Source organism: Urocampus carinirostris, chromosome 1, assembly GCF_059441175.1.
Source record: "Urocampus carinirostris isolate Australia breed hairy pipefish chromosome 1, RoL_Ucar_1.0, whole genome shotgun sequence".
In the NCBI taxonomy this organism is placed as follows: domain Eukaryota; kingdom Metazoa; phylum Chordata; class Actinopteri; order Syngnathiformes; family Syngnathidae; genus Urocampus; species Urocampus carinirostris.
The window spans coordinates 35,584,885-35,612,564 of record NC_142349.1 but is presented as its reverse complement, the minus strand read 5'-3'; the positions used below and the strand labels follow the sequence as shown (position 1 = coordinate 35,612,564).

Here is a 27,680-nt window from a genome sequence, read left to right as displayed (position 1 = left end):
TTGTCACAGGTAGCAAGAAAAAGCCTCCTGATTTCACTCAGATACAGCACGTTAATCATCTGGTCACCATTGTTTTTGGTATAAGAGTGTAGGGAGTTTCCAGCTCCCACCAATGCGCGCTTGTGTGAGCGTTCGCTGGGTTCATTTTGTGGTCGGAGCATTCTGTCACATACCAGAACAGGAAACCGGAAGCAGAACCCAATCGCGTAACGTTACTCACAGTTTATTGGGGGGAGGAGAAATGAGCGTACACTCGATCCGTGGATCGTTGGTCGTGGAAGTAGATTGATCAGAACGAGGAAGTGGTCAAAATCAAACAGATCAGGGTGAGAACAAAACTGGAGCAAAACACAGGCAAAAACGGAGATTCACAGGGCTTGGCAAAACAAGGGCAAAAAACGCAGGCAAAACAGGGATTCACAGGGCTTGGCAAAACAAGAGCAAAAAACACAGGCAAAAACGGGGATTCACAGGGATTGGCAAATCAAGAGCAAGAACACAGGCAAAAACAACAGAGTTTAGCAGGAGTTTCGCAGACGCTCCGACACCAGGCGACTCACAAGACAGCGTTTAAGTACCGGTAGTCAGGGAGCAATCTGTCAACGAGTTTCAGCTGGTATCTATGGGCGGGGCCAATTGGGCGCCGTGGCAACCGTGACAGAACCTGGTGCCACACGGCGGGGACCAATTGGGCGCCATAGCAACCGTGACAGTCCATGTGTGCAAAAATGTAAAACAGTTTTTTTTTGTTTTATTTAAAAAAGATTTTCAGAATGATAAATGGTGTTGATAAGATCTTTGTACACATATCGAGGAATCCCCCTTTCCTCCTTTTGCTTGCTCAATCCAGCAATTGAATGTGTGGGCGACCCGTGAGTGACCGAAATCTTGTGATCATGTCATCGGAAACATCTGCGCTAAAAGGTTCTGGCAAAGTTCATGCATAAGTTCAGTATTAATAAATAGTTATTTTGCAAGCGAAGTGACTTTTTTCTTATTGGAAGCATTGTGTAGATATTGGAGTTATCCCAAATGCAAACAAAACAAAAAAATCACTGAAGTGAAAGTTTCGTCTGACATGCATCCTTTCACAAAAAGCCGCTTATCTCAGAAGATTTCTTGGAAACGAGTATTTTCAAGAAACTTTACTTACTTTTACTAAATAATGGTACAAATAAGAAACATTTTTTTTTCCTAATGAATGATGGAGGTTCAAGCTTGTCTTATGCCCACACAGCTACAAAACTAAAATTTCTGTATGCTGTTAAAAATAAGTCAAAAATGGCAAAAATTGGTTGGCAATGGCTCTTCCCATTGGAGAGAAATGTCCGGTGTTTTCCCATATTTTCCTACCCGGGTTAATTTTCCCACCAGAGGCTGATTCGACTATAACAGTAATATAACATTTTTTTATTTGCTTGTATTTTATATAACATATATTCAATAATGATTGATTGCTAGTGTTGAGGGCAGCATGGCGGCGCAGTGGTTAGTGCGTGTGCAGTACAGTTAGTAAGTCATAAGATTGAACCTCCTGTGTGGAGTTTGCATGGATGGATGGATGATATATTGAAACACATGTACAATGCAACATCCATTATCTGCACCGCTTATCCTGAGTAGGGTCGCGGGGGTGCTGGAGCCCATCTCAGCTGTCTTCGGGCAATGGGCAGTGGACACCCTGAACTGGTTGCCAGCCAGTCGCAGGGTACACGGGGACAGACAACACGCTCGCTCGTTCACACCTAGGGACAATTTGGACCGGCTAATTAACCTAACATGCATGGTTTTGGAATGTGGGAGGAAACCGGAGTGCCTGGAGGAAACCCACGCAAGCACGGGGAGAACATGCAAACTTCACACAGGAGGTTCACTCTCATGACCTCAGAACTGTGCCGCACACACGCTAACCACTGCGCCGCCATGCTGCCCTCAATATATCATATATATTGTTAATTAATATTTTGTTGTGAGATACTGAGTTGCTCAACATGAATGATGTTTATTATAAAAAGGTTCAAAAATTAAGTAGCTTGGACGTTCACCGTAGAAAGAAAAAATACATGCAAATATAGTTAAGTAGAATAATATATTTTCTTATTCGAATTTTTAATTCATTTTTTGTATTATATTATTGTTGGTAATATGCTGATTAAAGGGACAACCACAAACCTGTATTTTTTTCATTTTCTCCTTTTATACTTCCTTCTTTTTCTTGACTTCTTTATACGACATAATAATTCATAATATAATGCATCAAAGCAAGTGAGCCGTTTGAGAGCCGGCTCTCTTTAATGAGTTGACCTGGAAAAGCCGGTTCTCTAAAAAGAGACGGACTTCCTTTCACTACATAACTACCACATGAATTTCGAGGCTGCAGATGCATGCACACAGTAGCATCGAGATAGAGGCTACAGCGGCGAACTGGTTCGACTTGATTGATTTGCCGTTTCGTGATAGTCGGTGTATACCGGATGGTACCCATAATTGATAAATTTGCGTTTTTCCGTACAGATTTTCTTGTACGTCGTACACGTCTTAAAATGCATAACAAACGTACTTTGTACGGCAAAAACGTGCAGGTTGACAGGTATGTTTACTGTTATCGAATCTGCCTCCTGTAGGAAAATAATGCCGAACGCCGATATTGACTGAGTATTATCAACAAGAAGCGTTCTCATGTTGACTCGACTGCGAGTCAAAAAGTCGTAGGCGGAGTTATGACGGGTGTTCTCATCCAATCAGAAGCGACAAAAGAAAAGTCCTTCAGAGTAATACTGTATACAGAAAAGTGGATCTTCTTAGTAGGCGGAGCAGAACGATGCTGCCGTAGCTTCCTACTGTCGAATCCCTTTAAAGACGTTTCCTTCGTCATCTGGGCTACCAATGCACGTTGCAAATGCCTTAAGCATCCTCTTCAGCCACAAAGTGTACGTATGAACATTTGTTAGCGTCTCGAGACTCGAAGCGATGCATTTATGTGGTGCGCTGTTGCTTGGAATCCTGACCCCTTTGACACTTGCTCGACCAGTTCCTGTGGGTAAGTGACGCGTTTTTTTAAACTGCAGTATTTGTAATCCATTATGATTTTAATGGTTGCTGCAGTGAAACGAAATCCAACGATAAATTTTATGCTTGTATGATTCATGACAGGTAAGAGCTGATCTATGCTATTTATTTCCGTGTCAAATTTGTCGTAAAAAAGAATGTGCTAAGTACATCGGTAAAATTTTTGCAACATGTGTTCATTTACACACGCACACACATGCACACCAAAATTTGGTAATACTGTAAATTTCCTCCGCACTTTGTGTTATTACCTGAATGCAAACCCTCTGCCCAAACTCCAACAATTGTCAAATTGGCACCCTTTATTTTTTGGGTTATAAAATAAAAAGTCAACAATAATACTATGAAATACTCATGCACAACAAAAATAACAAAATAATCTATTTCACAACAATGCTCACAGGAAGTTGTGAAAATTTTACATGAAAGCAGGAAATTGACCAATTTTGCGAGTATTTTCCTAAAAACGGGTATCGATACTAGGTATTGTTATCAAAACCCGATTTTATTTTAGATATTGGTACTTGCAACTGTGGCCAGTAGCAATATTTAACATGATCTAAATAAGAAGAATAATTAATTCATATAGCCTAAATTAAATCAAAGTTAAAGTAAAATTTTATGTTGGGATTTAAATGAATTTCTGGTTTTTTTTTTTTTGTATTCCTGCAAAGGAAAGACCAATATTTTGTACAAGTGGCATCGGTATCAGTCTTCAAAGTCCACGTATAGTGAAATATGAACCAATAAGAGGACCCAAAATGCAAATGTCCTACCAACAGACCTTTGCTAAGGCGCTTTCATTCTATGTTAATCCAAAAAGAATAGGATGAATAAAGATTCTTAAATCTAATTTAGAGATACTGTTGTTTTGTGTCAGTCGCACAGGCTTTACTATCTTGAGTCTGATGGCCTTTGGAAATATAAATACAAACTTTCTAGATCAAGGTCAGGGATTTTAATCACGTTTCAGACTTTTGAGAAAGCCTAGAAGACTCTGACAAAGAACTTGGTAAAATGTAATCGAATACATTATATCGTATGTAAAACCTCAAAAACGGATTATCTTCTACAACAGGCATGTCAAACTTTGCTTGGCTTGGGGGCCCAATCCATTAAATTTTTTTAACAATTTGTTGATTTCTATTGATGAGTCAACAAAGCTTTACATCTGAACCAACTCACCACAAACATAAACAAACTCAAGTGGACGCTACGGATAAAAATATGCTTGCCTCATTTGTCATACTTTTTTGACGAATAAAAAAGAAATACAAAAAAAGAGTTTAAGCGGAAACAACATAAAATCGAAGTACTAGGCTAGGCCTTGTAAAGATGAGAAAATTCTTCACAATAATGTCTTTAACACAAAACCAGACTGGATGTCAGCTCTTTAACACCTTTACTGCCCTTTACGGCCCATGGGCTGTATGTTTGATATATTTGTTTTACAGCATGCTGGTAGATGTGTCATACAGTCAATTATCTATCAAAGATTCATATGCTAATTATTTTAACGTTTACAACCTTTGACATTCTACCAACATGCTATCACCATGGGAGACCTGTTTCAAAATGTGCATGTGTCCATGTTGTATGGTTGTAGATATCTTGGCATTTAAATCTGCTCTCCCGTTCAACTTTGTGGCCTACTATAGGTTATATTTTAACTCCACTTGAATTGTCCTTATGACAGCAAAGTCATTTGATTGGTTACTCATCCATATATTCATTTTGCTCTTTCGATTCAGACACGGTCATAGTTCAGCTGCAACAGTGGGTACCGTTGGGGACACAGCCCTTGATGAGAGAGAGAGTCCTTCTCAATGGGGTCCCGTACCCCGGCCCAACCCAGGAAGTCACAGGCATCATTCAGAAAATGTCAGCTGATTCATGCCCCCTGAGGGTTCTTGCCAACCTGACAGTATCAAGTGAGAGATTACATTATACAAATTCCTTTTTTGAGGTGGCACAATGGTCAGTAGAACCCTACATACAGTCAAGGTTGGCAGGTCGAAATTTTAGCTCAGGCACTTTTGTGTTAATGAAAGTACATTTTTTTCGCATGAATAAGCACTTTTTTTCCCTTTTAATATTAGAAGCTGGACAAAATCGTAACCATTACAGAATAAAAGCATAGTAACAGAGCTTCTATTGAACAGAACCCTCTCAGTCGCACAGGGGTTACCATGTATATATACAGTATATATATATATATATATATATATATATATATATATATATATATATATATTGCCCCTAGGTGTGAATGAGCGAGCGAATTGTCTGTCCCTGTGTGCCCTGCGACTGGCTGGCAACAAGTTCAGGGTTCCCCTTCCCACTACCTGAAGATGGCTGGGATGGGCTCCAGTACCCCCGCCACCCTACTGAGGACAAGCGGTGCAGATAATGGATATATATATATATATATATAGATATATATATATATATATATATATATATATATGTATATATATATATATATATATATATATATATATATATATACAGTGTAACCTCGGTTCTCGACCATAATCTGTTCCAGAACCCTGTTCGAAAACCGATTTGTTCGATCACCGAAAATCGTTTTTCCCATTAAAAGTAATGTAAAATCGTTTTAATCCGTTCCAACACCCTGAATGTTTACCATGAACGTAAACATGAAGCTAACCCAGGCTAATCGTACGTTCGCGTTAGTGTACGAAAGATTACGCCAACATGAACGTGTACAACAAAAAAAATCAGGTCGTTTACACGTCATTTAGCACCCGGGTCTCCACAAAAAGTGGTGAGTGGTTAAAGGATAAAGAAAAGAATTATGAATAGGATTTCTTACCTTTGTGGTGCTCAGCAGAAGCCATGCTGTATGTATAGCAAGATCGGAAACTCGCACACCTTTTTCATATCTTGCTATTATTTCTTTCTTAAATGCAATAGTTGTACGCACTACCCTTCTTTTTTCACCTGTAGCAACTTTGCTGCTTGCACCGACCTTCTTCGGAGGCATAATTAGGGGCTAAAACACTCCGTTCACCGATATTTAAAGCGAAAGCGAAAAGAAGTGTGCGCGCACGTCATAACAGTTCTTCACGAGGGGTGGGGGCAATCTACACCGGTACGCCGCTCAGCATTGCCCCTTTGTGTACCGGCGTTCAAACTCCGATTTTTTGAACGAAAAGCGAAGCAAGAATTTCTAAAAAATTTTGGTCGAGAACCGATTTGTTCGAACTGAGAGGCGTTCCACTGTATATATATATATAAGTTCAAATCCAGCTACCGGACTTACTGTGCGGAGTTTGTATGTTCTCCCCGTGCTTGCGTCGGTTTCCTCTGGGCACCTCAGGTGGATTGGCCGGTCCAAATTGTCCCTAGGTGTGAATGAGCGAGCGAGTTGTCTGTCCCTGTGTGCCCTGCGATTGGTTGGCAACCAGTTCAGGGTGTCACCCGCCCACTGCCCGTGGATTGCTGGGATTGGCTCCAGCACCCCCGCAACCCTACTGAGGATAAGGGGTGCAGCTAATTAGATGAGATATATTGTGTATATATATATATGTATATATATATATATATATATATATATATATATATATATATATATATATATATATACATATATATACCGTATTTTACGCACTATAAGGCGCACCTAAAAGTCTTAATTTTTTTCAAAAGCTGACCATGTGCCTTATAATACAGTGCGCCTTATATATGGTTCAGTATTAAATCGCAAGGTCTCGCAACTTACGCAACAGCCGCCGACTCGATTTTCCCCCTGAACGTGGAGTAGTCCGCGGTGTATGCTGGGATTTATATACCGGCGTTTCATTGGCTGACCAATGTGTCAATCATCATTTGAATTGATCGCTATTGGCTAAAGTTATTTGGAGCCTCGGATATGCTAGAGGGCCGAAACAAACCCTGCAATTGGCCAAAAAAGATGTGTCAATCATCGGTCAAATCGATTGCTATTGGCTAAAGTTATTCGGAGCCTCGGATAGGCTAGAGGGCCGAAACAAACCCTGCAATTGGCCAAAACAGATGTGTCAATCATCCGTTAAATCGATCGCTATTGGCTGAAGTTATTCGGAGCCTCTGATAGGCTAGAGGGCCAAAACAAACCCTGCAATTGGCCGAAAAAGATGACTGAATAGCAAGCTTGCTATTGTATGCCATAAAGAAACATGTTTCATTAGTCTGTATTTGTAATTATTTTACCCTCCTGGATTTACTACACTCACGGTTGTAAGAAGACCATGATTGCGTATCATTATTGAACGTGAGAACTTAGGTGAGCTATGCGGCTTTATATTTTCCCGGTATCTTGTTTTAGAACGATCTTGATGTTGCTGTGATGAGTTGAGTGAATTAAACTCAATTCCAAGTGTTTATTGTCATATGCACAGTAAAGTTGCGAGCGAAAAAGAAAATAGAAACTAAGGAATGGTTGGCATGTCTTGAATCCCAAGACTTTAACCTTCTGAAATTCAGACCTGGGCACTCCGGTCCTGGAGGGCCGCACGCCCTGCCAGATTTTGAAGTTTGCTCTTCTTTAACTCAGGTGATACAAATTATAACCTCGTTAGCAAGCTAGCAAGTGCTCGTTAACGATACTGGTGATTGGAATCACCTGTATTGGATCAGAGAAACCTCAAAAATCATGCAGAACATGCGGCCCTCCAGGACCGGAGGGCCCAGGTCTGAATGATATTTGAAATGATGCATTTGAGTGACATCGTACGGACACCGCATCCGCACGTGTTCTCGACACGTATTTGTGTCTTTGCAAGCTTTGGGAATGTTAAGGGGGTAATACGTTTGACTGAACTATCTGACTGTTTTGTCGACGTTCCCGTTGTAGCGCCTTATAATCCGGTGCGTCTTATGTATGTCAAATATAGGACCAAAAACTATTTTTTCGGGGTGCGCCCTATAACCCGGTGCGCCTTATAGTGCGGAAAATTATTATTATATATTATTATTATTATTTTCAATCTCGGTAGAAAATATTTTCTAAAATGACAAAATACATATCTACTGTCTTCTAGATCAATGGTTCTCAACAGGTTCGACTTCAGGACCCACCATTGTATCCTAATTACAAGTCCCGACCCAAGTCAAGAAAACCTTTCCACTTCTTGAATGAAAGCATTGTGCACTTTGAACCACAAATGGTAGAATATATTCAGACAAAAAAAAACCAGAACAAAACAACTTCTCATGCTCAAATAGCAGCATTCTTGATAAAATGCAAAGCGCTTAACTTATGTGGCTCTGTCTTGAATATAATGAAATCCATTTTTCATATATTCTCTACTCTTTGGCCCTGCCTAACATGTGTAAACAAACTTCATCCGTCTTTTTCTGTGGTGTGAAATGGCGGGTGTTAACTCACATTTGCAGGGAACTATCACCACCTACTTTTAAGGATATTAAATGACCCCCTGTTTTTTTCTTTTTTAGCATTATTTTGCCATGGCAAAAGCCCGCAACCGAAAACATGTCCGCGACCCACTTTTGGGTCCTGGCCCTCCAATTGAGAAACACTATTCTAGATAATGATGATTTGGCCTATTTTATTGAAGAAACAAAAACCAATATCCTAAAAGCAAAATAATAACACTTAAATTGTGCACCGTAAGATAGGAAATATTTTTTTGTACAGTATAGAAACCTCATGGCTCTTTTTGTTTCCAGGGAACCACACAGTCCTCCGTTCTCGCGACTGTGTATTGGAGGGCTCAAAGTTACACTGGAATGACTGCGTTTTCTACAACGGGTCACTTTATCTGTCCTATGATCCCCGTGGGGCGTGGATAGCTCACACACCACAAGCAATGGCCCTCAAAGCATTGTGGCTTCAGGCCCTGGAGAACTCAGCAAGTGAGAGGGTCCACCTTAAGGACGCGTGTGTCCTCCTGATGAAAAAACTCAAGATTTCTGAGGAGCAATCAGGTGGAGTACACATATTTATCTTCTTTTTAGATTAGGCAAACAAAAAGGCATGAATTGGCTTTAGATATCTTCCTTCTTTCAAAGTCATAGACAAATTACACTAACGTTCAAAGGTTTGGGGTCACCAAGACAATCTTGTATTTTCCATTAAAAAGTCACACTTTTATGTATCATATGAGTTGTCTAATGTCTGTGTTCTTATTAATCGCTTCCTTTTTTAGTCAGTCTCACATATGGCCAGCAATTTGGTGTCACCTCTTTACTTTCGATGTTGACTCTGGTGTTTTGTGGGTACCAAGCTGCTAGTTGAGGACCTGTAGGGTGTTCATTTCTAAAACTAGAAACTCTATTGTACTTTTGCTCAATTGTGCCTTCCACTTCTCTTTCTACTCTGGTTAGAGCCTGTATTTGCTATTCTTTGAAAGAAGTAGAAGGACTACACGCCACTCTAGGAGATCTTCAATTTCTTGGCAATGCAACACATGGAATAGAACATAATTTCTTAGAACAATGATAGACTATCAGAATAGACATGACGGTTATCTTTTTCCGGCCGTTCTTAAAGTTGAATCACACCCATAATCAGGGTTGGGTAGGGTTACTTTAACTGGATTACTTTCAATTACTTTTGGATTACTCCAATACCAAATATGCTAATAAAGGACAAAATAAACTAAATATGAATAAAATGATGACTCGCAACACGTGGTAATCTTTCTCTCCTGGCTTTGATCTCCGGCAAAACTAACATAAAATGCGACGGAAACAAAATGAAAATAAATCCAAACAGCTTGCCAACATCATTTTTGCCGTTCAATGTATTCCGTTACTCCCCAAGCCTGCACAAACTGTTGTCATTTTATTCGTATTTAGTTTCTTTGGTCTTTTATTAGCATATTTGGTATTGGAGTAATCCAAAAGTGATTGAAAGTAATACAGTTAAAGTAACCCTACCCAACCCTGCCTATAATTGTGATGCTCCAGATACTGGACTAGCTCAAGGAAGGTCAGTTTTTTAACTTCTTTAACCAGCTAAAACTGTTTTAAGCTGTGCTAAGATCATTACACAAGGATTTTCTGATCATCCATTAGCCTTCTAATACAGTTACCAAACACAATGTACTATTAGAACATTGGAGTACTGGTTGGAGGAAAAACAGTGGTTTTCCTTCAAAGATGAGGACATTTCTAAGCAACGGAGTATACAGTATGTGTCACATTTTCAAGGACTAGAACATTTTTTTTGTGTATTTGACTACGTCCTGGAACACTGTATTTTGTTTACACTTTTCAACATATTTTTTTTAGTTCAACACACTCCGATCCCTCTTTTTCTGATCCCTGTCTTGGGTCTACTGGGCTTTACTGGTCTCATCATTCTCAGCCTGTACCTCTCTAAACGACAACACGGTAAGTCAGTGCCTTACATTGTTTTCAAGATTGACAAATGAGGACATTTTGGTTATGACCATTGACTTTTTTTGAGAGAGACTGTGTGAAAATGACTCTAATCACGCTGCAAGCAAAACAATTATATCTCTCAAACAAATTATGCTAACTTTAAGCATATTTGTTCTTGTTTTACCTAGTTTCGCTGATAAAATGACTAACATCATCCTTTAGATAAGCAAAATTGTATATCAAGCAAAGATAGATGTTTTTTTTAATGATTTTTCTCAGAGAAAAAAAAGTGTTTTGCGTTTTTTAAAAGTTGGATTTTATTAACTTATTTATTTTAAAAACTGAGGTAATTAACCTGTTAAATGAGCAAAACTTTCTTCAGTTGGTCCATAGCAATTGAATGAAAATATGCGTTGAAAATATATATATATATTTTTTTTCCATCTGAAGTCAAATATTGTCAGCAATTTTATTTGATGTGTTTTACAATGTATTTTAAAACATGTAATGTTTTGACTTGTGTAACAGGAAAATGATACACTGGTTTTGAATGCTGAATAAACACAACGCGCACGCTCATTCTCCGAAACATAACCTACAAATTTGTTGTCATCTCATTCGCCATCTATACCCGCCTCGTAATGCATGTACATACATTAGAATATACTGTATTTATATTTTTTCCTCATATTCTATTCCATTTTTACTGCCAGTTGAAACAGATTTACTTTGGTCTTTTTTTGAGTATGTTTGATATTGGGCACCACAGCGACTGAATGGTTAGCGCGTTTGTGGTACAGTTCTGAGGTTATGGGATCAAATCCAGCTACGAGCCTTCCTGTTCGGAGTTTGCATGTTTTCCCCCTGCTTGCGTGGGTTTCCTCCAGGCACTTCAGTTTCCTCCCACATTCCAAAACATGCATGTCAAGTTAATTGGCCGGTCCATATTGTCCCTAGGTGTGAACGAGCGAGTGAGTTGTCTGTCTCTGTGTGCCCTGTGATTGGCCGGCAACCAGTTCAGGGTGTCCCCTGCCCACTGCCCGAAAATAGCTGGGATGGGCTCCAGCACTCCCGCGACCCTACTGAGGATAAGCGGTGCAGATAATGAATGGATGTTTGATATTTGTGTGTATAAAAGGACCAAAAAAGATATATATTTGTTTTGAATATATTTGTTTAGTTCTATCTTACAGTGCAGTCAATTAAATGCAGAATTGAGTTTTATGTTCCGAGAGCATGTGGTTTTATTTTATTTTACTTATCTTTGTTTTTCTGCTTAGGTTTGCGGCACCCTGGAGGTAAGAAAACAACATTCATGCATGTCTTATTAACAGCTCTGGATGGAAGGTTCATGGAAAAGAATGAATATTAAATGCACTGTATACACATTAACTCAACCCTCAACTGCCGTGTCGTGGTCTTTACCTCATTTATTGTTTAACCAGTTCAATTGACAAACTCTGAGGATAATCTACTTTTTCTTTTGTAGGTGTTATTGGTTCAATCATACACTACCCCAAGGACATGGAGAATACCTATCCAGAGAAAAAGGGCCACAGCTATCAAACCTTGTGATTCTTGAGTTAAACTATAAAAGAACTTTAGTGTAATAAGCCAAGTGTAACATTTAAGTTACGGTAACTAATATTTGTGTAGCAGATAAGTCAAACAATTGAAGCAAAAAAGTCATTTACCCTGTTCTGTGCCGCTGTGGGTATGACTACTGAAAACAGACCCTACTCAACTTCAATGAATAAATACTTATATTGATGCATCTCTGCTCTTAGTTGTAATGGTGAAACAAAACCACATCTTTGAGCAATGACAATATGTTCACTCTTTTGCTACTACAGTAGAGCTAGGATTTGTTTTACAGAGTTGGACAGCTATTTTTTCTCCACTATAAAATCGAGGCACTCTGAAGCGTACACTCCAGCAATATACTCCCTTCATTATACATTGGGTGTAGTATGCGCCCTAAAGGGACAGTGTGTAATATTTTGTGCCTCGTAGTGGTACAAAAAACTTTAATTAAGTAAAACAAAACAATGATCTGAATAGTATGCAAAAATACATGCAAAAAATGTTATTTTTTTTAAAAAATCATGGGTCGAGAATTTTGTATTTCTTTTACATAGTGGAATCCATACCTACGTTTTTTTCCAACTTGCTGCTTGCTGCGGCACTGTTTTTTTTTCGCATTAGACAATCCTGCCATCTAGTGGTCAAATAGTACACACTGGGACTTTAAATTTTAAAAAGTGTGCAAAAAACACATAAGCCCATGTGTTTCAGCCTTTATTCGTGTAACGTTAGTGTACTTAACGGCTGACAATAAGTTGTTCTAATGGCCACACCAGTCAGAAACGCAATTTATACTTCAGCCCAGCGATGTCAAACTCACTTTTGCTCAGGGGCCGGGTCCAAACTTTTTGTCCTAAGGTGGACCCGCATCAGTTAAAGAATGCTTACTCCAAATTTTTAGCTTTGTCATTCAGTATAATGCTTTATCGTTCAGTTACATTAGTAACCTACTGGATATATTAGGGATGACATGGGATTTTTTTTAAACACACATTTATTGACATAGAATAGGGGAAAAAAGTTTCATGTTTCACATTAAATGTGTTCAATGTTTTTATTTTTAACAGTTGAGTGAATGCCGTTTTACACCTGAACCAACTCATCACGCTATACAAACTCAACACTGCCATGTACAGGCCAGAGAGAGTGTTTGGTTTTAAAAATGACATCAGGGTATTGTACTGGGGAGATGTGGCCAAATGGCTTTATTTCTCACCTGTTTTATTGCAAATCTAAGGTCAGAAACATCACTAGGCAGTAACCCTGAGCGAGGCATTCATATTTTAAACTGCTGTATGCTTTCTTGTGGCCCTTAGGATAATAGTTTGAGGCCTCTTTAAAAATGTTGAAAGTTTATTGTAAGTGAAATACAGATTGATTTATTAGGGATTGAATTTCGGATTAATTTCTAATGTTTTTTTTAAAATGTTATAAAGAAATGTTAAAACTTAGATATTTGAGAGCAGTGTAATATTTTTTATCAGAGCTTTTCTTGTGAAAAACCGCATTTGGCCTTACCTTTCTGAGACCCCACTGCTTTATTGTATGGTTGTTTTTGGTTTGACTTGTGTATACAAGACCCCCACCCCAAGAAAAGAAAAAGATAATTTTATATATTTTTATTATCAACTATTTAGAATCCACCTTACTAGGCCTCTGTATCAGATTATATTCTTATAGACAATTTAGAACAGCAATACAACCAGATTAGTTGCTTATCTTGTTTTGATTTGAACAAAAATGTGTTTAAGGCCAAATATTTTATCCCAAATTGTCTTGTCTTCAAATTTTCATTTACCAATCGTAGCCAACTTCCAAATATTGAAAGGTTTATTAAGAGGGCAGTAGCTTTGGTTTTATCTCACATTACATGTATTTACCAGATATACAGGACCGTCTCTGAAACTTAAAATATTGTGTTGAAGTTATTTATTATTGGTAAAGCTATTTGAAACATACATGGCATACATTCTGGATTCATTACAGTACACTTCAAATACTGCAAGCCTTTAACCATTTTAATATGGTAAAAAAAAAAGACCTGTTTCACAATATTATAATTTTCTGACACAATCCTGTACATCCGTCTTGTGTACTTTGCTGATATTTTGTGTTGTTTGTATGTTTAAAATGATTTAAACACATGCTGATAAAAATTAATTTCACAGTGTTTGTGCAACTCAGGCTACATTTTTTTTCAAAAATGAAATAAAACTACCATGTATTTTGGACTGCAATTTCAACTGTGACCCCCACCCCCATTTTTTTTTTGCAGTGCATTAAATTGTTTTTCAAATTGACTCTATGACTGGTTGTGTCAAACAATTGTATCGTTTGTGCATTATATATCGTTTTTAATTAAATGAATGAAAGCCTTGCATCTTAATCTTTACGCAATGGAACTACAGTTGTTGTGGAGTCAGCATTTTCTCACAGATTCCAATCCAGGCCATGTCGTTCACACGTAAAATGTACATCTCATTTTAACAACATTTGGACGCTCTGCCTATTTGTCATGTCAAACCCGTTTTAACAACTGGCAACACATTTGTCTTATGGTACAATTTTTTTTCAATGAATGAATAACCATTGTGATTGATAAAAGTATACTACTATTACTGATAGAAATCATCGTTATCAAACCTGAATGAGTCAAATATGTACAAATCAAGCTAACAAAATAGTTTTTCTCTCCCCACAGTCTTAGTATACTTTTCTTAGGGGATTTTTTTGAATAAGTGTAAAATTTACTCATACTATGTATACTTTAAAATACTGTTAAACAGCATTAAAGTTTTGAAGTCTTTCACTCATCCAATCATTGTCAACGGGCATGTAGATAATCCTTGCTTTGGTTTCATTATTTATGGGGAATATTCTTACCAGGCCTGCAAGGCGCTTGTCACACTTCGAAGACTTGATTGTGGGGACAATGTAAATTTGTATAAGGAATGTGTCTAGACATCCACATTTATTTAACAAATAGCATGTATTATTTATAGTATTTTGAATTAACTTTTGAATTTGTGTTCGGGGGTATTCTGAATATTTCTCAAGGCAATAGCACCTCCTGTGCTATAGAGGGCAACGTTTCATACAATTTCTTCATTTATACTCAGAAGTCCGCTAACTGAATTCACCAATCACCTTAGCGTGTTTCCGACCGTTGGGTGCTCGACCAATCGTGTTGCTCTCTGTAGGATTTAAATACCCTAGTACATTTTCAAATATAATTGAAAGACCAAAAGACCATTGGTTCGGCTTTATTGGTCCTTGTCGACTTCTTCGATTGACGTACGGACGGTGAGTAAGAATTACTTTAACAGGGGTGAGGTTTAGTAGAATTGAAATTCGTTAATCGTCGTTTTAATCGAAATGTCGGAGTCACCTTAGCAAGCATCTCCCCAGGCAGAGAGCGATCGCGACTGTGGGAAACTTTGAGTATGGCGCAGTTCAGACTTGAAAACGATATCGGCAACACGCTGAAGTTGGATACCCCCATCACCAACGCTCCCATTGCCCGCTGGCAGAGGAAGGCAAGTTCCTCCAACGCGACGTCAAGTGTCTTGTCCCCCACGACGAAGGCCAACATTCTCCTCAATACGTCCAAGACGCCTGGTAAGACGCCGGTTAAAACGCCAGGTAAGAAATGGCGTCCTTAAACCAAGCCGAAGTCTCATTTTGCTGCTCTCGAATGAGTTCTTATTGGTTTCAGTTTGGGGTCTGGGGTCTTCGGTTAACGATTTCTTTAAAGTAAATGGCCCTTTCAAATCTACCCCCCCCCCCCCAAAAAAAAAAGATGAAAAGAGCATTGTTCATTTTGTATTGAAAATGTAGTTTACAAATATGTTGTTAAAACCACATTTGTACAATAAATGTGTCAATGATGGCTACTTTGTTTTTCTAAGTGATAAAATAAAGAACCACTTAGAACCCAAAATTGTTGCTCACAAATTCTACTAGTAAAGATTTTTCTAAATTTGATTTCTTTAGCCATTCTGAAATACAATTTTAAATATTAGGCACTGGAGTCGTTTTGAAAAGTTTGCTTAATATTGGATATGCATTTTTAGTTTGTTTTGACTGGTATTGATGAAAAACATTGTTTAACCACCAATTCATACGTTGACTCAAGTAGTGTCTGAGGATCAGTTTAAAATTATGATTCGGTTCACAAATCTGAGTACGTAGACCGAGAGGGTTGGCCAACATCCTGGTGTAAAGTTCCAGCCACAAATTTGGGTTTCAAATTCTAGGTGGCCCTCTGGTTACGGCAGAGTTTCTTTCCTGCGGTGCTGACCTAACCCGAAATGGTATGTAAGCCATAATGTGTCTTAGTTCATCACTAACGGCAATGTTTGAACTCTGCATAATAACTAACTGTATATGCAACTGTTTATTAGTGTAGTTTTGTAATGACCAAGGTATGTGTGTTCCATTATGGCACATTTTGTGTGCTTTTTTATTCTTTTTTTTTTTTTTTTCATCCAATAAGTATGGTCAATTTTTGAAAACCTCATTTGTCGGAATATCGTCCACCGAAGACCCCTGTTTTTTCTTTATTTTTGAACTGTTCTCCAGAAAAGACTCATTATGTTTATTTCAAATGACACTGAAGGCAAGATTACCCAAACTACTTTAGCCTCATGCTATGCTTTTACAAACCGACCACTTAATGAGGGTATTTGTTTGGATGAGTATCAGTTTTCATGTTGTAAGAATTTTAAGTGCACAAATATTTTATTGCATAACTGCCGTGACTGGTGTTTGCATGCAGGGTCCTCAGGCCCTGTGGTATAGTTTAAAATCGGAGGGAAAATGACAAATGCTACTTCCTGAGAAATTGAATGAATTTTTCTGCTTTCGAGAAAATTCCATTTACATGCTATTCATTTTTGAACTGACTTTCTCTGGGTGTTTTTATAATGGTTAGTGGAAACTTACATGGAAAAAAGTGCATTCAAAACCCATCCCTTAACATTTTTATAATAGGTAGACGGAAAACCACCCCATCAAAGACAAGAGAGGACCGCTTCATTCCTGTCCGCAATGAAAAGCAAATGGAAATGTCAAGTTTCCTGCTTTCAAAAGGGACCCAACCCAGTGAAGAGAATATCTCTGCTGTTTCACAGGCAAGTATTTTGAGATGTTTTTAAATTGTAAACCAGTATACTTCGCGAACTATCATTGTGTAATCTATGGGTATGTCGTTGTAGGAGCAACAAAAGACATTGTCCAACACGCTAAATGGGTGCAACCTCGAGGAGGCCCGCATCTTGCAGTTCAGTGCAAAGCCAACTGTAAATCCAGATGGTAACACTTCTTAAATTCAGCCCAGTCTGGAGTTACTATTCCGATTACACAACATGGATGTGTTCCATAAGCAAAAAGGAAAACTAAGGCGACTGGAACCAAAAGGTTTAAGATGTTCAATGTGTAATTTTGTAGGGGTATTGTAATTTTGATCAGGCCCAAATGTTTGTTTTTGTTATTCAAATAATTAATTTGTTGCTCAATCTGATGAAATAACACTTTTTTTTTTTCTCAATTTAAAATCTGCTAACAGATTAAATACTGAGTTGTTGCGTTGACCTACATAATAAGTACACATGTTAACAGGTTAGGTCTGAAGTTATTCTATGACCAGAATGACTTTAAATTAACACCCAAATAAAAACTTGGTATTTTCGTCTTTTAGAATTGTCAGCCTATAGGTGTGTTTTTTATTAATTCAAAAGTATTGCACGGTATAATTTGTTCAATTACACATTTGTGATGACCACAGCAAATGATTTTATAATAGATCTATACACACACCTCATTGTAAAACTGTACTTGTGTAAGGCTGAAATATTCGAAAGGCATGTAACCAATTATTTTATTAATGACCATCAATTTGGTGATGGCTAAATGGTTTCTGCACCTCTGTGTAATGTATGCGAAGAATGACTTCAAATTTATTTCGGATGTAAAGTGTAATGAACAAAAATATTTTTCCAGGCCAACATAACTCATTGAAGTCCCTCTACAGTCACACCATAACTCCCATGTCCAACAAAAAGACAAGACACATTTCTTCGACGGCTGACAGAATCTTGGATGCGCCAGAAGTTAGGGATGATTTTTGTAAGTTTTGCCTGGCAAAGTAAGTTCTAAACCTCTGTTGGGTTGCATGTACAAATATGATATGGCTCACACTCTAGACTTAAATCTGCTGGACTGGAACAGCCGCAACATGGTAGCAGTCGCGCTCATGGACAGCGTTTATTTGTGGGACGCCACGCATGGAAACATCACCCACCTCATGACCATGGAGAATGATGCCAACTACATCAGCTCACTGTCCTGGGCCAAGGAGGGCAGCTACTTAGCAATTGGCACCAGTGACTGTGCTGTGCAAGTCAGTTTTTTTTTTTGTTTTTGTTTTTGTTTTTTTCTCTTGCGCGTATGCTTGTAACAAGATTTCATTTAAACCCTGTTAAATTTTCCCAAATTTGCTATAGTTGTGGGACGTGGAGTCCGAGAAATGTCTTCGCAGCATGAACAGCCATTCTGCCAGAGTTTGCAGCCTCAGTTGGAACAGTCACATCTTGTCAAGGTGCTTTTTCGATTTTTTTTATTTTATTTTATTTATTTTTTTTTGAATGGGGTTAGACGACATGTCTGCCGTTTATAACTGATTGGCCAGTAATGCAGCAAGTAATTCTAATGCATGTGCGGTAGGGCTGCGCAATTTTGGGAGAACCTAATTGCGATTTTTAAAGTAAACCGGGGGTGGCAAACTACAATTTTCCACAACACATGCCCTTTGAGTACAAAATACCGTGGTGATGGAGTTTCCTTTTTTTTTTTTTTTTTTTTTTTTTTTTTTTTTTTAAATCATTGCATTACCATGACGCGCAAATGCAATTTATTCCGCTATGACAGCCCTGGTGCTGTCAAATATTGGTCCCGTTTTATGCAACGCAGCCCACATTCACTTCTAGTCTATTTGTGGATTAGAAAATATGTGCTCAATATCGAGCATAATATTTATCACTCTGGTAGTTGCTATTTTGAGTACTCTCATAATCTGAAAATGCGTAAAAATAGGCAACTTGGTGTACAGCTGAACTGTGCTCTCGGCACATCTGAAAACTGATAGACATGCTGCAGTACTACAGTCAAAGGCGTTGAAGCCAAATTCCCACGCAGCTTGGCACCAGGTGTGTGTGTCGGGCTTGAGTGACATATTACCCCAAAACGGTGTAGCAAAATGGCCACATCCTAAGTGCTCGTGAGTCAGCTATGGCTCTTTTTATGAGGAGATTTTACTGAGTTGAAATAAGGGTCAGAGTAATCTTCTGTCACTTGCCAACTTGTATGCAAAGCCAAAACAACACTAAGATTTTGGTCTGGTCAATGCATATTGGGCAATGTTTCAACTACAGTTTAACACTCATGTGTTGAGTCATCAGACCGGGTCTTGGCCATAAGTCTGCTGAAGCGATTTACACAATCCTTGTTTACTCTATTAATAATTGAATTGTAGATGCATACGAATGAGTTAAATTACAGACATTGTTCGGAAGTTCTTTCAGTGCTATATTTTATGTTCATGGTTTATAGAAGTATGTTAAATGCTTGTAACCTGTATTGTCCTAAAAAAATGAACATTTAATAAAATAGTATACTCTATAAAGTCGGGTGTTACGTTTGGGAATTGCACGTCAAGAGATCCTCCTCATTGGTTAAAAAGTGGCCGCTTTCTTATTCCACTTTTGTTTCAAAAGAAACCGCTCACCTCTTTCTTACACTTCACCAACCGTATTGAATGGATGCACGAGATATTAAACAATAAAAACGGCACAGTTCTTACCATGTTAGAGCTACAGTACGAGTTATGATTACACATGAACCAGGAAGTAGAAGCCGGATTTCCTCTGCGGGGTAGGTGCTGGGTGACCTCTCACAGTGGCGGAAAGAAGTACTATAGTACTGTTATCTACTCCTGAAAAAGGTGCACACAATACAAAATCTACTTGTAGCAATGTCGGGATATTTTTCGACATCCCGAAAAATAATGATCGTATCTACCGTTTTGTATAAGTCGAATGTTCGTAAATGGGGGCGTGTCTGTACTCTAAACGCTCAATGTTCCAGAGCAATTTGAGTGGATGGTTCTCTGCACACATGGAGCAATATCCTAAAAACATCTGTATTTTTCTGCTTTGCAGTATTTTTGTGTCATTTCTGAAAAATAACTAGTACTAACAACCCCATTACTGACTCACTCCAATTGACCCCCACCCCCCCCCCCCTTGTTGCAGTGGTAGCCGGTCCGGTCAGATCCACCACCACGATGTGAGGGTAGCGGACCACCACATCTTCACGTTGCAAGGCCACTCTCAGGAGGTGTGTGGACTGCAGTGGTCACCGGACGGCCGCTACCTGGCCAGCGGTGGCAACGACAACCTGGTTTACATCTGGCCCCGAGTGGCTCAAGGGCGCAACGACGCTAACCAGGCACTGCACACGCTCAGTCTTCACAAAGGGGCTGTCAAGGTGGGCAGACGTGTTGTAATTTCGTCATCATTGGGATACTAACACGTTTTTCTTTAATCATGTTTTTGAACACTAAGGGGAGGTGTGTAATATTTAGTGCCTCCTAGTGGTACAAAACTTTTTCGGGAGAGTACTTAGCATAAATACATGAACTTTCAAGCCAATGCTGAGATTTATAAAAATAATTGAGAAATTTGCACTTTACACAGTGGAATTCCCACTTTAGTCAGTGCCATATTTGTACGGCATCCTCCCGCCGCTCTGTGGCATTGGCCCTTGCTTGCACCAGACAAGTTAAATCTTGTGGTCAAATATTACACATTGGGGCTTTGAAGTTAAATGAAATTAACTTTGGTCACATTTCAAGCAAAGTTGTTTTTTTAGCAAACTAAATATTTTCTGTTTGTAGGCTCTGGCTTGGTGTCCATGGCAATCCAGCATTCTGGCCTCAGGTGGCGGCACCTCAGACTGTCACATCCGTGTGTGGAACGTCAACAGCGGCGTCTGTCTCAGCTCGCATGACACACAATCACAGGTAAATGAAGGATGTTCAGTAAAACACTCTCAAATGTATCATAAACTTCTTGTATTTTAAGTGCGACAAAAGTGCAGGTTTTGGAATAGTACGAACAGTTGTGAGCTGTACAATTGTAAAGCATTCCTTCGAGCTCTGCAGCATCAAGTGCATACATTCTGCTGTACAGTAATTGATGGGGATGCGCAGAAAGGATCATTTGGTGCTTAAACTGAAAATGTGTAACCCTTGATATATGACGGTTGGCACATTACCAGCTGATGATTTTAAGTACATTCATTAAATTCTCATTAAACAGGTCTTAAGTGCTTTAAATCAGTGGTTCGTCTGCACTTCTGGGCCCACCCTTATTACAAGCCCCGATCAAGAAAAAGTGACTTCCAAATGTAATTGAAAACGTTTGTGAAGTTTAAACCAAAGATACTAGAATATATTCACATAAAAACGGTAAAATCAAAAGGACTTGAAGTAGTACCGTATTTTCCGCACTATCGGGCGCACCCTCAAAAATAGTTTTTGGTCCTATATCTTCCATAGATAAGGCGCACCGGATTATAAGGCGCTACAATGGGAACGTCGACAAAACAGTCAGATGATTCAGTCCAACTGATTACCCCCTTAACATTCCCAAAGCTTGCAAAGAAGCAAATACGCGTCGAAGACACGTGCGGATGCGGTGTCCGTACGATGTCACTCAAATGCATCATTTCAAATATCATTCGGAAGGTTAAAGTCTTGGGATTCAAGAAATGATAACCATTCCTTCGTATCTATTTTCTTTTTCGCTCGCAACTTTACTGTGCATATGACAATAAACACTTGGAATTGAGTTGAATTCACTCAACTCATCACAGCAACATCAAGATCGTTCTAAAACAAGATACCGGGAAAATATAAAGCCGCATAGCTCACCTAAGTTCTCACGTTCAATAATGATACGCAATCATGGTCTTCTTACAACCGTGAGTGCAGTAAATCCAGGAGAGTAAACTATTTGCAAATACAGACTAATAAAACATGTTTCTTTATGGTGTACTTTAGCAAGCTTGCTACGCCATTGCTAAACTCTGCCAATTGCAGGGTTTGTTTTGGCCATCTAGCCAATCCGAGGCTCCGAATAACTTCAGCCAATAGCGATCGATTTAACTGAAGATTGACACATCTTTTTCGGCCAATTGCAGGGTTTGTTTTCGCCCTCTAGCTAATCCGAGGCTCTGAATAACTTCAGCCAATAGCGATCGATTCAACGGATGATTGACACATCTTTTTCGGCCAATTGCAGGGTTTGTTTTGGCGCTCTAGCCAATCCGAGGCTCCGAATAACTTCAGCCAATAGTGATTGATTCAAATGATGATTGACGCCGGTAAATAAATCCCAGCATACACCGCGGACTACCTAGCGTTCGGGGGAAAATCTAGTCGGCGGCGGCAAGTTAGTTGCAAGACTTTGCGAATTAATTTGGTTCCATAAATAAGGCGCACTGTATTATAAGGCGCACGGTCAGCTTTTGAAAAGAATTAAGACTTTTAGGTGCGCCTTATAGTGCGGAAAATACGGTACTATTCCTTTTTGTTGCTTGGCTGCATCTCTAATTAAAATCAAAACCCTTCTCTTTCTGTTTTCAATATGATTAAATCTCCTTTGGCCATGCTTCCAAATCTGTCAACAATCTTACGCAGTTTTATTTTGTGATGTGAAATGGCAGGCGTCAACCAACATTTGCTGGAATTTATTGCAATCTGTTGTAAATGGGTTTCGAAACCTTTTCTCATCAATATTGTAAAAAGCTCCCGACTCCACCAGTTGAGACACTTCTTTAAACTTTTGTCTGACAGGATGTACTGTAAAACTTCTGAAAGGTGTGACATGCGAATTACTCAAGTTCAGTTATACCCCAAGTTTGTAAATCCTGCACTTAATAGTCTAACTCTTACACATTTTTAGGGCATTTCTAGGTTTCAATTGACAGAAAAGTGACTAAAACAAAGGACCGTTTTACAGTAGTGCGGAAGCTTAGCACCGGCCAATTGTCCTTTAGGGACAAAATGACTGTTATAAAAAAACTTTCTTAGCTCTGTTATGTTGGCATTTAAACATATTTAAAGTCTGGTTTACGGCTAACATAAACATGGAAGCAGTTAAGGCACCAACTGAGAAAATGTCCGGCTCCTGTTCCATTAGTATCACCATATTGTGTGCAAAATGAACTGTTCATTTTCTTTCGACTATGCCAAAACCTTTGTATCATTAAAAACTCAAGTCATGTTTATTTGTACAGCCCTTAATCACAAGGGGTCTCAAAGGGCTGTATAGACCAGTTATTGCAAACCAGACTATATTATTATACCATCCCCTGTACTAAATCCTACATCCATGGAACTCTAGCAAATGTATGCAATTGCATTACAAATAAGCTAAAAATGTAACTTACAATTTTTTTTTTTTTTAATGACAATTGGCAAAAATTTAAGTTAATTTTTCTGAATAAAAGTCCTTGTCTTTACGGAGTAGGGCCACACACACACCACTGATTAAGACATCCCCACCCGAAGTTTAGGATTAAAGACTAGACATCTTTCGCTGAGTTGAATTGAAGGGAAAGGCTAAAATTGGCCTTAAATGTTTGTTTGCCAATGGCTTGCTCAATTGGCATTAATGTAGGCATTCTTGGAAACATTATGTAAAAGTTCATAGTACCCAACATTGGAAGAATTATTATATATATATATATATATATATATATATCACTTCATTAGTTTTTTTTTTTTTTTATTTTTTTATTTTTTTTATTTCCCCCCCCCCCCCTTTAAACAATTCCTAGGTATCAGCTCTTGCATTTGCTCCCAACTACAAGGAATTGGTCTCTGCACACGGTTTCACGCACCATAACTTGGTCATCTGGAAATACCCGACCATGACAAAAGTTTCTGAGCTCAATGGTAAGTACTTTTCCCGTTAAATGGAAAGCAATGCATGTTGCACTGCCTTGCGAAAGTATTTGATACCAACGTATTTACCTTCAGTGCTGGGTGAGAATTAATGCTAGCTATGTTTATCACTCTGCCCACTCCTACCACTCACTCAATTGAATTGTCCTGTGTGCTTTGCTAAGGCTTCTGTATTTTACTTTCAACGGTAACCAGTGTTGTTTTGGCTTGGCTTGTGCCATAATCAGCTTCGTGTATATCAATTCAGTCAATAAATCTGCACGTTTCAGGCGTATGTATGGAAAGAGCCATATATGGCCTGTGAGCCATCGGTTCCTGCAACCTGCTCTACAGAATTGAAGTTTGGATTTTGACTTGGCTATGCTAACACTTTTTTCTTTTTAATAGGTGTAAACAATTCCATTATAGATTTTGCTTTAAATTAAGGGCCATCTGCCTGTTAGAATTTGCACCTGCGCCCCATTATCTGGTGTCTCAATACTTTCACTAGGCACTGTAAATGTAATGTGGCAAAGTTTTGCATCATGCAGGAAAAAGGTTGACTGCCATCTAGCTAAAATAAATCTAACTGTGTTGTCATATAGTGAAGACATGGGTCTTAACATGGCAGCGCAGTGGTTAGTGTGTGGCACAGTTCTGAGGTCATGAGATCTAACCTCCTGTGTGGAGTTTGCATGGTCTCCCTGTGCTTGCGCGAGTTTCTTCCCACATTCCAAAACCATGCACGGTAGGTTCATTGGCCAGTCAAATTGTCCCTAGGTGTGACTGAGCGAGCGAATTCTGTCCCTGTGTGCCCTGTGACTGGCTGGCAACCAGTCTAGGGTATCCACTGCCCGGAAATGGCTGAGATGGGCTCCAGCACCCCTGCGACCTTACTGAGGATAAGCAATGCAGATAATGGATGGGTTTTAACATTCCTTTCACACCCACAGGGCATATGGAGCGTGTCCTTAACATTGCCATGAGTCCAGATAGTTCCACGGTGGCCAGTCTGTCAGCGGATGAGTCCATTCGCTTGTGGAAAAGCTTCGAGGTGGACCCCAAGAAAAAAACAAAGGACAAGGCGGCCCTCTCTCTTCACTCGACCTTTACTCGTGCTATTAGATGATTTGAATGGACTGGAGCAATGTATTTTAATCAGTAACGTTTTCCCCTCACCATGTGCTTTAAGTGCACTTGCTGGATTGTCTTTTGCATACACTGCAAAATTATTTCCCTTGATCATTTGGCATTTCTCAATTTTTGCTTTCATGGCTGATAAACTTTTGAATAATGTCCACCAACAGTTTTTCAATTCTATGAATGCAATAAATTTTTATCATTTTTTTTTTTTGTGTATATCTTTTAAACCACTTAACAAAATTAAGAAATAACAATTGTGAAGGTTTCTTCCAATTTGGGCATAATTTAGTCAGTACACAAATCCATTTTCCTATACATGCTACCGTTGCATGTCAAAACTTGTCCAGTGCCATCTAGGGGTTGGGTGAGGTGGAATGAATGTACTGTCAGTGCTGCTAGTGCAAATTGCCAGAAGCTAATTGGCTTGCAGGAACAGAGTGCAATAAGTGACAACATGTTTTTAAGAACTGAGTGGTCAATCTGGTTTAACACTAACACTAATACAGAACTGGTCCAAGGTATAAGTGCGCCAAGCGGCAGCCTAGAACTGTACAACCAATAGGGAGCCCCCAAGAATGAACTTTTTTTTGTAGCCAACTGTCTCCATCGTCACTTTGCTGACTCAATACTTTTACAGAAAGTCATGTTTATTTGTAAAGCCATTTGTCACGAAGTCTCAAAGTGCTTATGACAGGGACCTCATGTATTATTTTGCTTTCATTCTGAAAATAAGTATTACAGTATTACTGTAGTAGTATTTTATCACAAAGTACTACAAAAATTCTAGTCATATCACAGAAATACTAAAGAATACTATTGAAATACTACAAAAACTACTGTACCGCTTTGGAAATGCATCATTTATATTACCGAATACATAATGCTACAATATGGATAAACTACTAAATATTACAAGAGGTTTACAACAGACATACTGCAATATACTCCTATAATTATACTGCAAAAATTCTATTGAAGTATCAAAAAATACAAAGATAAAAACTACAAGAACACTACTACTGATATACAACATTCAACAATACTACAAAAATACTATTGCAGGCCTAGAATGTGAGGTGCACATGAATGACAAGCTACGCTAATAAAATTAAGGTAAGATTATAAAGATACAGATGTACAACAAAACTTAAATACAACTAAAGTACAACAGAAGTACTAAGAAAATGGAAATACTTAAAAATTACTCCAGAAATATTACAAAAATAAAACCCTTACGCTACAAAAAATTGCAGAACTTAAAGTAAATAAAAATCCGACCCCAGAAATACTTAGTTTAAAAAAACAAAACAGTAATACTTCAAAAGTAAAAAAGAAATGAAGTGCTTAAAACAGAGGCCAAATATATAATTTAGCTGTAATTATTGTTTCAAAACCAATTTGATGAAATTAACCTATTTCAAAATGTCACACTCTGCCCCCAACTTCAAATAGTTGCCCATCCCATGGAATGAAATCTAGTAGGTAAATTATCAATAGGGGGGCCCCAGATCTAATTTTGCTCTGGGCCCCATGAACATTTGGGCCTTTCCTGCACTACCATCACAAGTAACGGTTGAATTTCGATTCGTGAACGTCATTGTCATCTTATTATAGTTCGGGGGTCAGGAACCTTTTTGACCCAAAGAGCCATAAAAGCAAAAATGTTTTAGAAAGAATTTGAAAGAGCCACGTCATATATTTTCAGACAAAATTGAAAAAACTGCCAAACACGCTCTCTAGACAAAAGCTAATTCTTCAGCACATTTTATTTCACTGTATGTCATTTGATGATTTAATCAAATGTATGAAATGATAATAATGCCAAATCCTGTGTACCAAATCAATGTAAATGTGCCATTTACAATTTGTCTTCCACCTTCAGTTAAGAGTGTTGAGGCTAATTTTTGCCGATAAATTTGTCCTTAATAACGGTTTCAAAACAATGTGCATGCAAAGTTCTTTTGTAAAAATGTCACAAAAACTGCAAACGATAAGCATATCGTCATATTCACTTTCGGTGTAGACTGCACTAAGCGAGAGAGAGAGAGAGAGAGAGAGAGAGAGAGAGAGAGAGAGAAGGAAGGAAGTGCCTTGCGCTGTGTGCAGGGATCCGCCCACACAATCAAAGTCGTTTGCCAGCGTTTTTATTTATCAGTTTAAATGGTTTCTTATCGAACTTCTGCTTTGAGTTGCTTCGGCTTTATATGGACCACAATCGGGATGAAATCACTTGACTTTGGAACGCCACAGAGAGATGTGCAATAGTTACATTTTATTTCGGAGCCATATGTACTCATGAAAACAGCCATACATGGCTCCTGAGCCATAGGTTCCCTTCCCCTGTTGTAGTCCAATGATGATGGCGCCAAAACCGATCAGCTTTAAAGTTTACGGTAGATTGATAAACCGATGGACCTGATTATTACAACTCCATTGGCCAGCTGCATGTCTCAAATTGGACTTCATTTGTGTGCATTTTTCACTAGCTTGGCTTTTTATTTAATTTTTTTGATGGTCTATATGC

At 38.6% G+C, this 27,680-nt stretch overlaps 2 protein-coding genes across 5 annotated transcripts in view; both read left to right on the top strand.

The window, feature by feature from the left end:
- LOC148374475 (uncharacterized) overlaps window positions 1-14,306 on the top strand; it is a 224,943-nt gene extending 210,637 nt beyond the window's left edge. Inside the window, exons 2-7 of one of the 2 annotated variants that reach the window (XM_088337048.1) lie at window positions 2,758-2,930; window positions 4,821-5,000; window positions 8,764-9,021; window positions 10,330-10,431; window positions 11,703-11,720; window positions 11,912-14,306. In XM_088337048.1, coding sequence (XP_088193174.1) covers window positions 4,874-5,000; window positions 8,764-9,021; window positions 10,330-10,431; window positions 11,703-11,720; window positions 11,912-11,997 — 591 coding nt within the window. In that variant the 5' untranslated portion in view covers window positions 2,758-2,930; window positions 4,821-4,873 and the 3' untranslated portion in view covers window positions 11,998-14,306. Of the gene's footprint in view, window positions 1-2,757; window positions 3,041-4,820; window positions 5,001-8,763; window positions 9,022-10,329; window positions 10,432-11,702; window positions 11,721-11,911 lie in introns of both variants that reach the window. The other variant, XM_088337047.1, reaches the window with a different exon arrangement.
- An 856-nt stretch (window positions 14,307-15,162) lies between these two features.
- Window positions 15,163-25,360, top strand: cdc20 (cell division cycle 20 homolog). 3 transcript variants are annotated; one of them, XM_088336938.1, is made up of 11 exons: window positions 15,163-15,309; window positions 15,419-15,648; window positions 16,999-17,138; window positions 17,223-17,319; window positions 18,007-18,132; window positions 18,210-18,406; window positions 18,510-18,604; window positions 20,316-20,550; window positions 20,960-21,085; window positions 23,908-24,025; window positions 24,967-25,360. In XM_088336938.1, the coding sequence occupies exons 2-11, from the start codon at window positions 15,450-15,452 to the stop codon at window positions 25,140-25,142; spliced, it is 1,509 nt and encodes a 502-aa protein (XP_088193064.1). In that variant the 5' UTR covers window positions 15,163-15,309; window positions 15,419-15,449; the 3' UTR covers window positions 25,143-25,360. The 3 variants fall into 3 exon arrangements, with proteins under 3 accessions (XP_088193064.1, XP_088193072.1, XP_088193055.1); XM_088336946.1 differs by having other exon boundaries at window positions 15,415-15,624; XM_088336929.1 differs by having other exon boundaries at window positions 15,415-15,648.
- The last annotated feature ends 2,320 nt before the right edge of the window (window positions 25,361-27,680 follow it).

Bases quoted from the DNA above. Each gene is read 5' to 3' on its own strand.
- cdc20 (XM_088336938.1), top strand. From the start codon at position 15,450: ATGGCGCAGTTCAGACTTGAAAACGATATCGGCAACACGCTGAAGTTG. The intron at 17,139-17,222 runs GCAAGTATTTTG...ATGTCGTTGTAG, and splicing joins ATATCTCTGCTGTTTCACAG to GAGCAACAAAAGACATTGTC. The intron at 20,551-20,959 runs GTGGGCAGACGT...TTCTGTTTGTAG, and splicing joins TTCACAAAGGGGCTGTCAAG to GCTCTGGCTTGGTGTCCATG.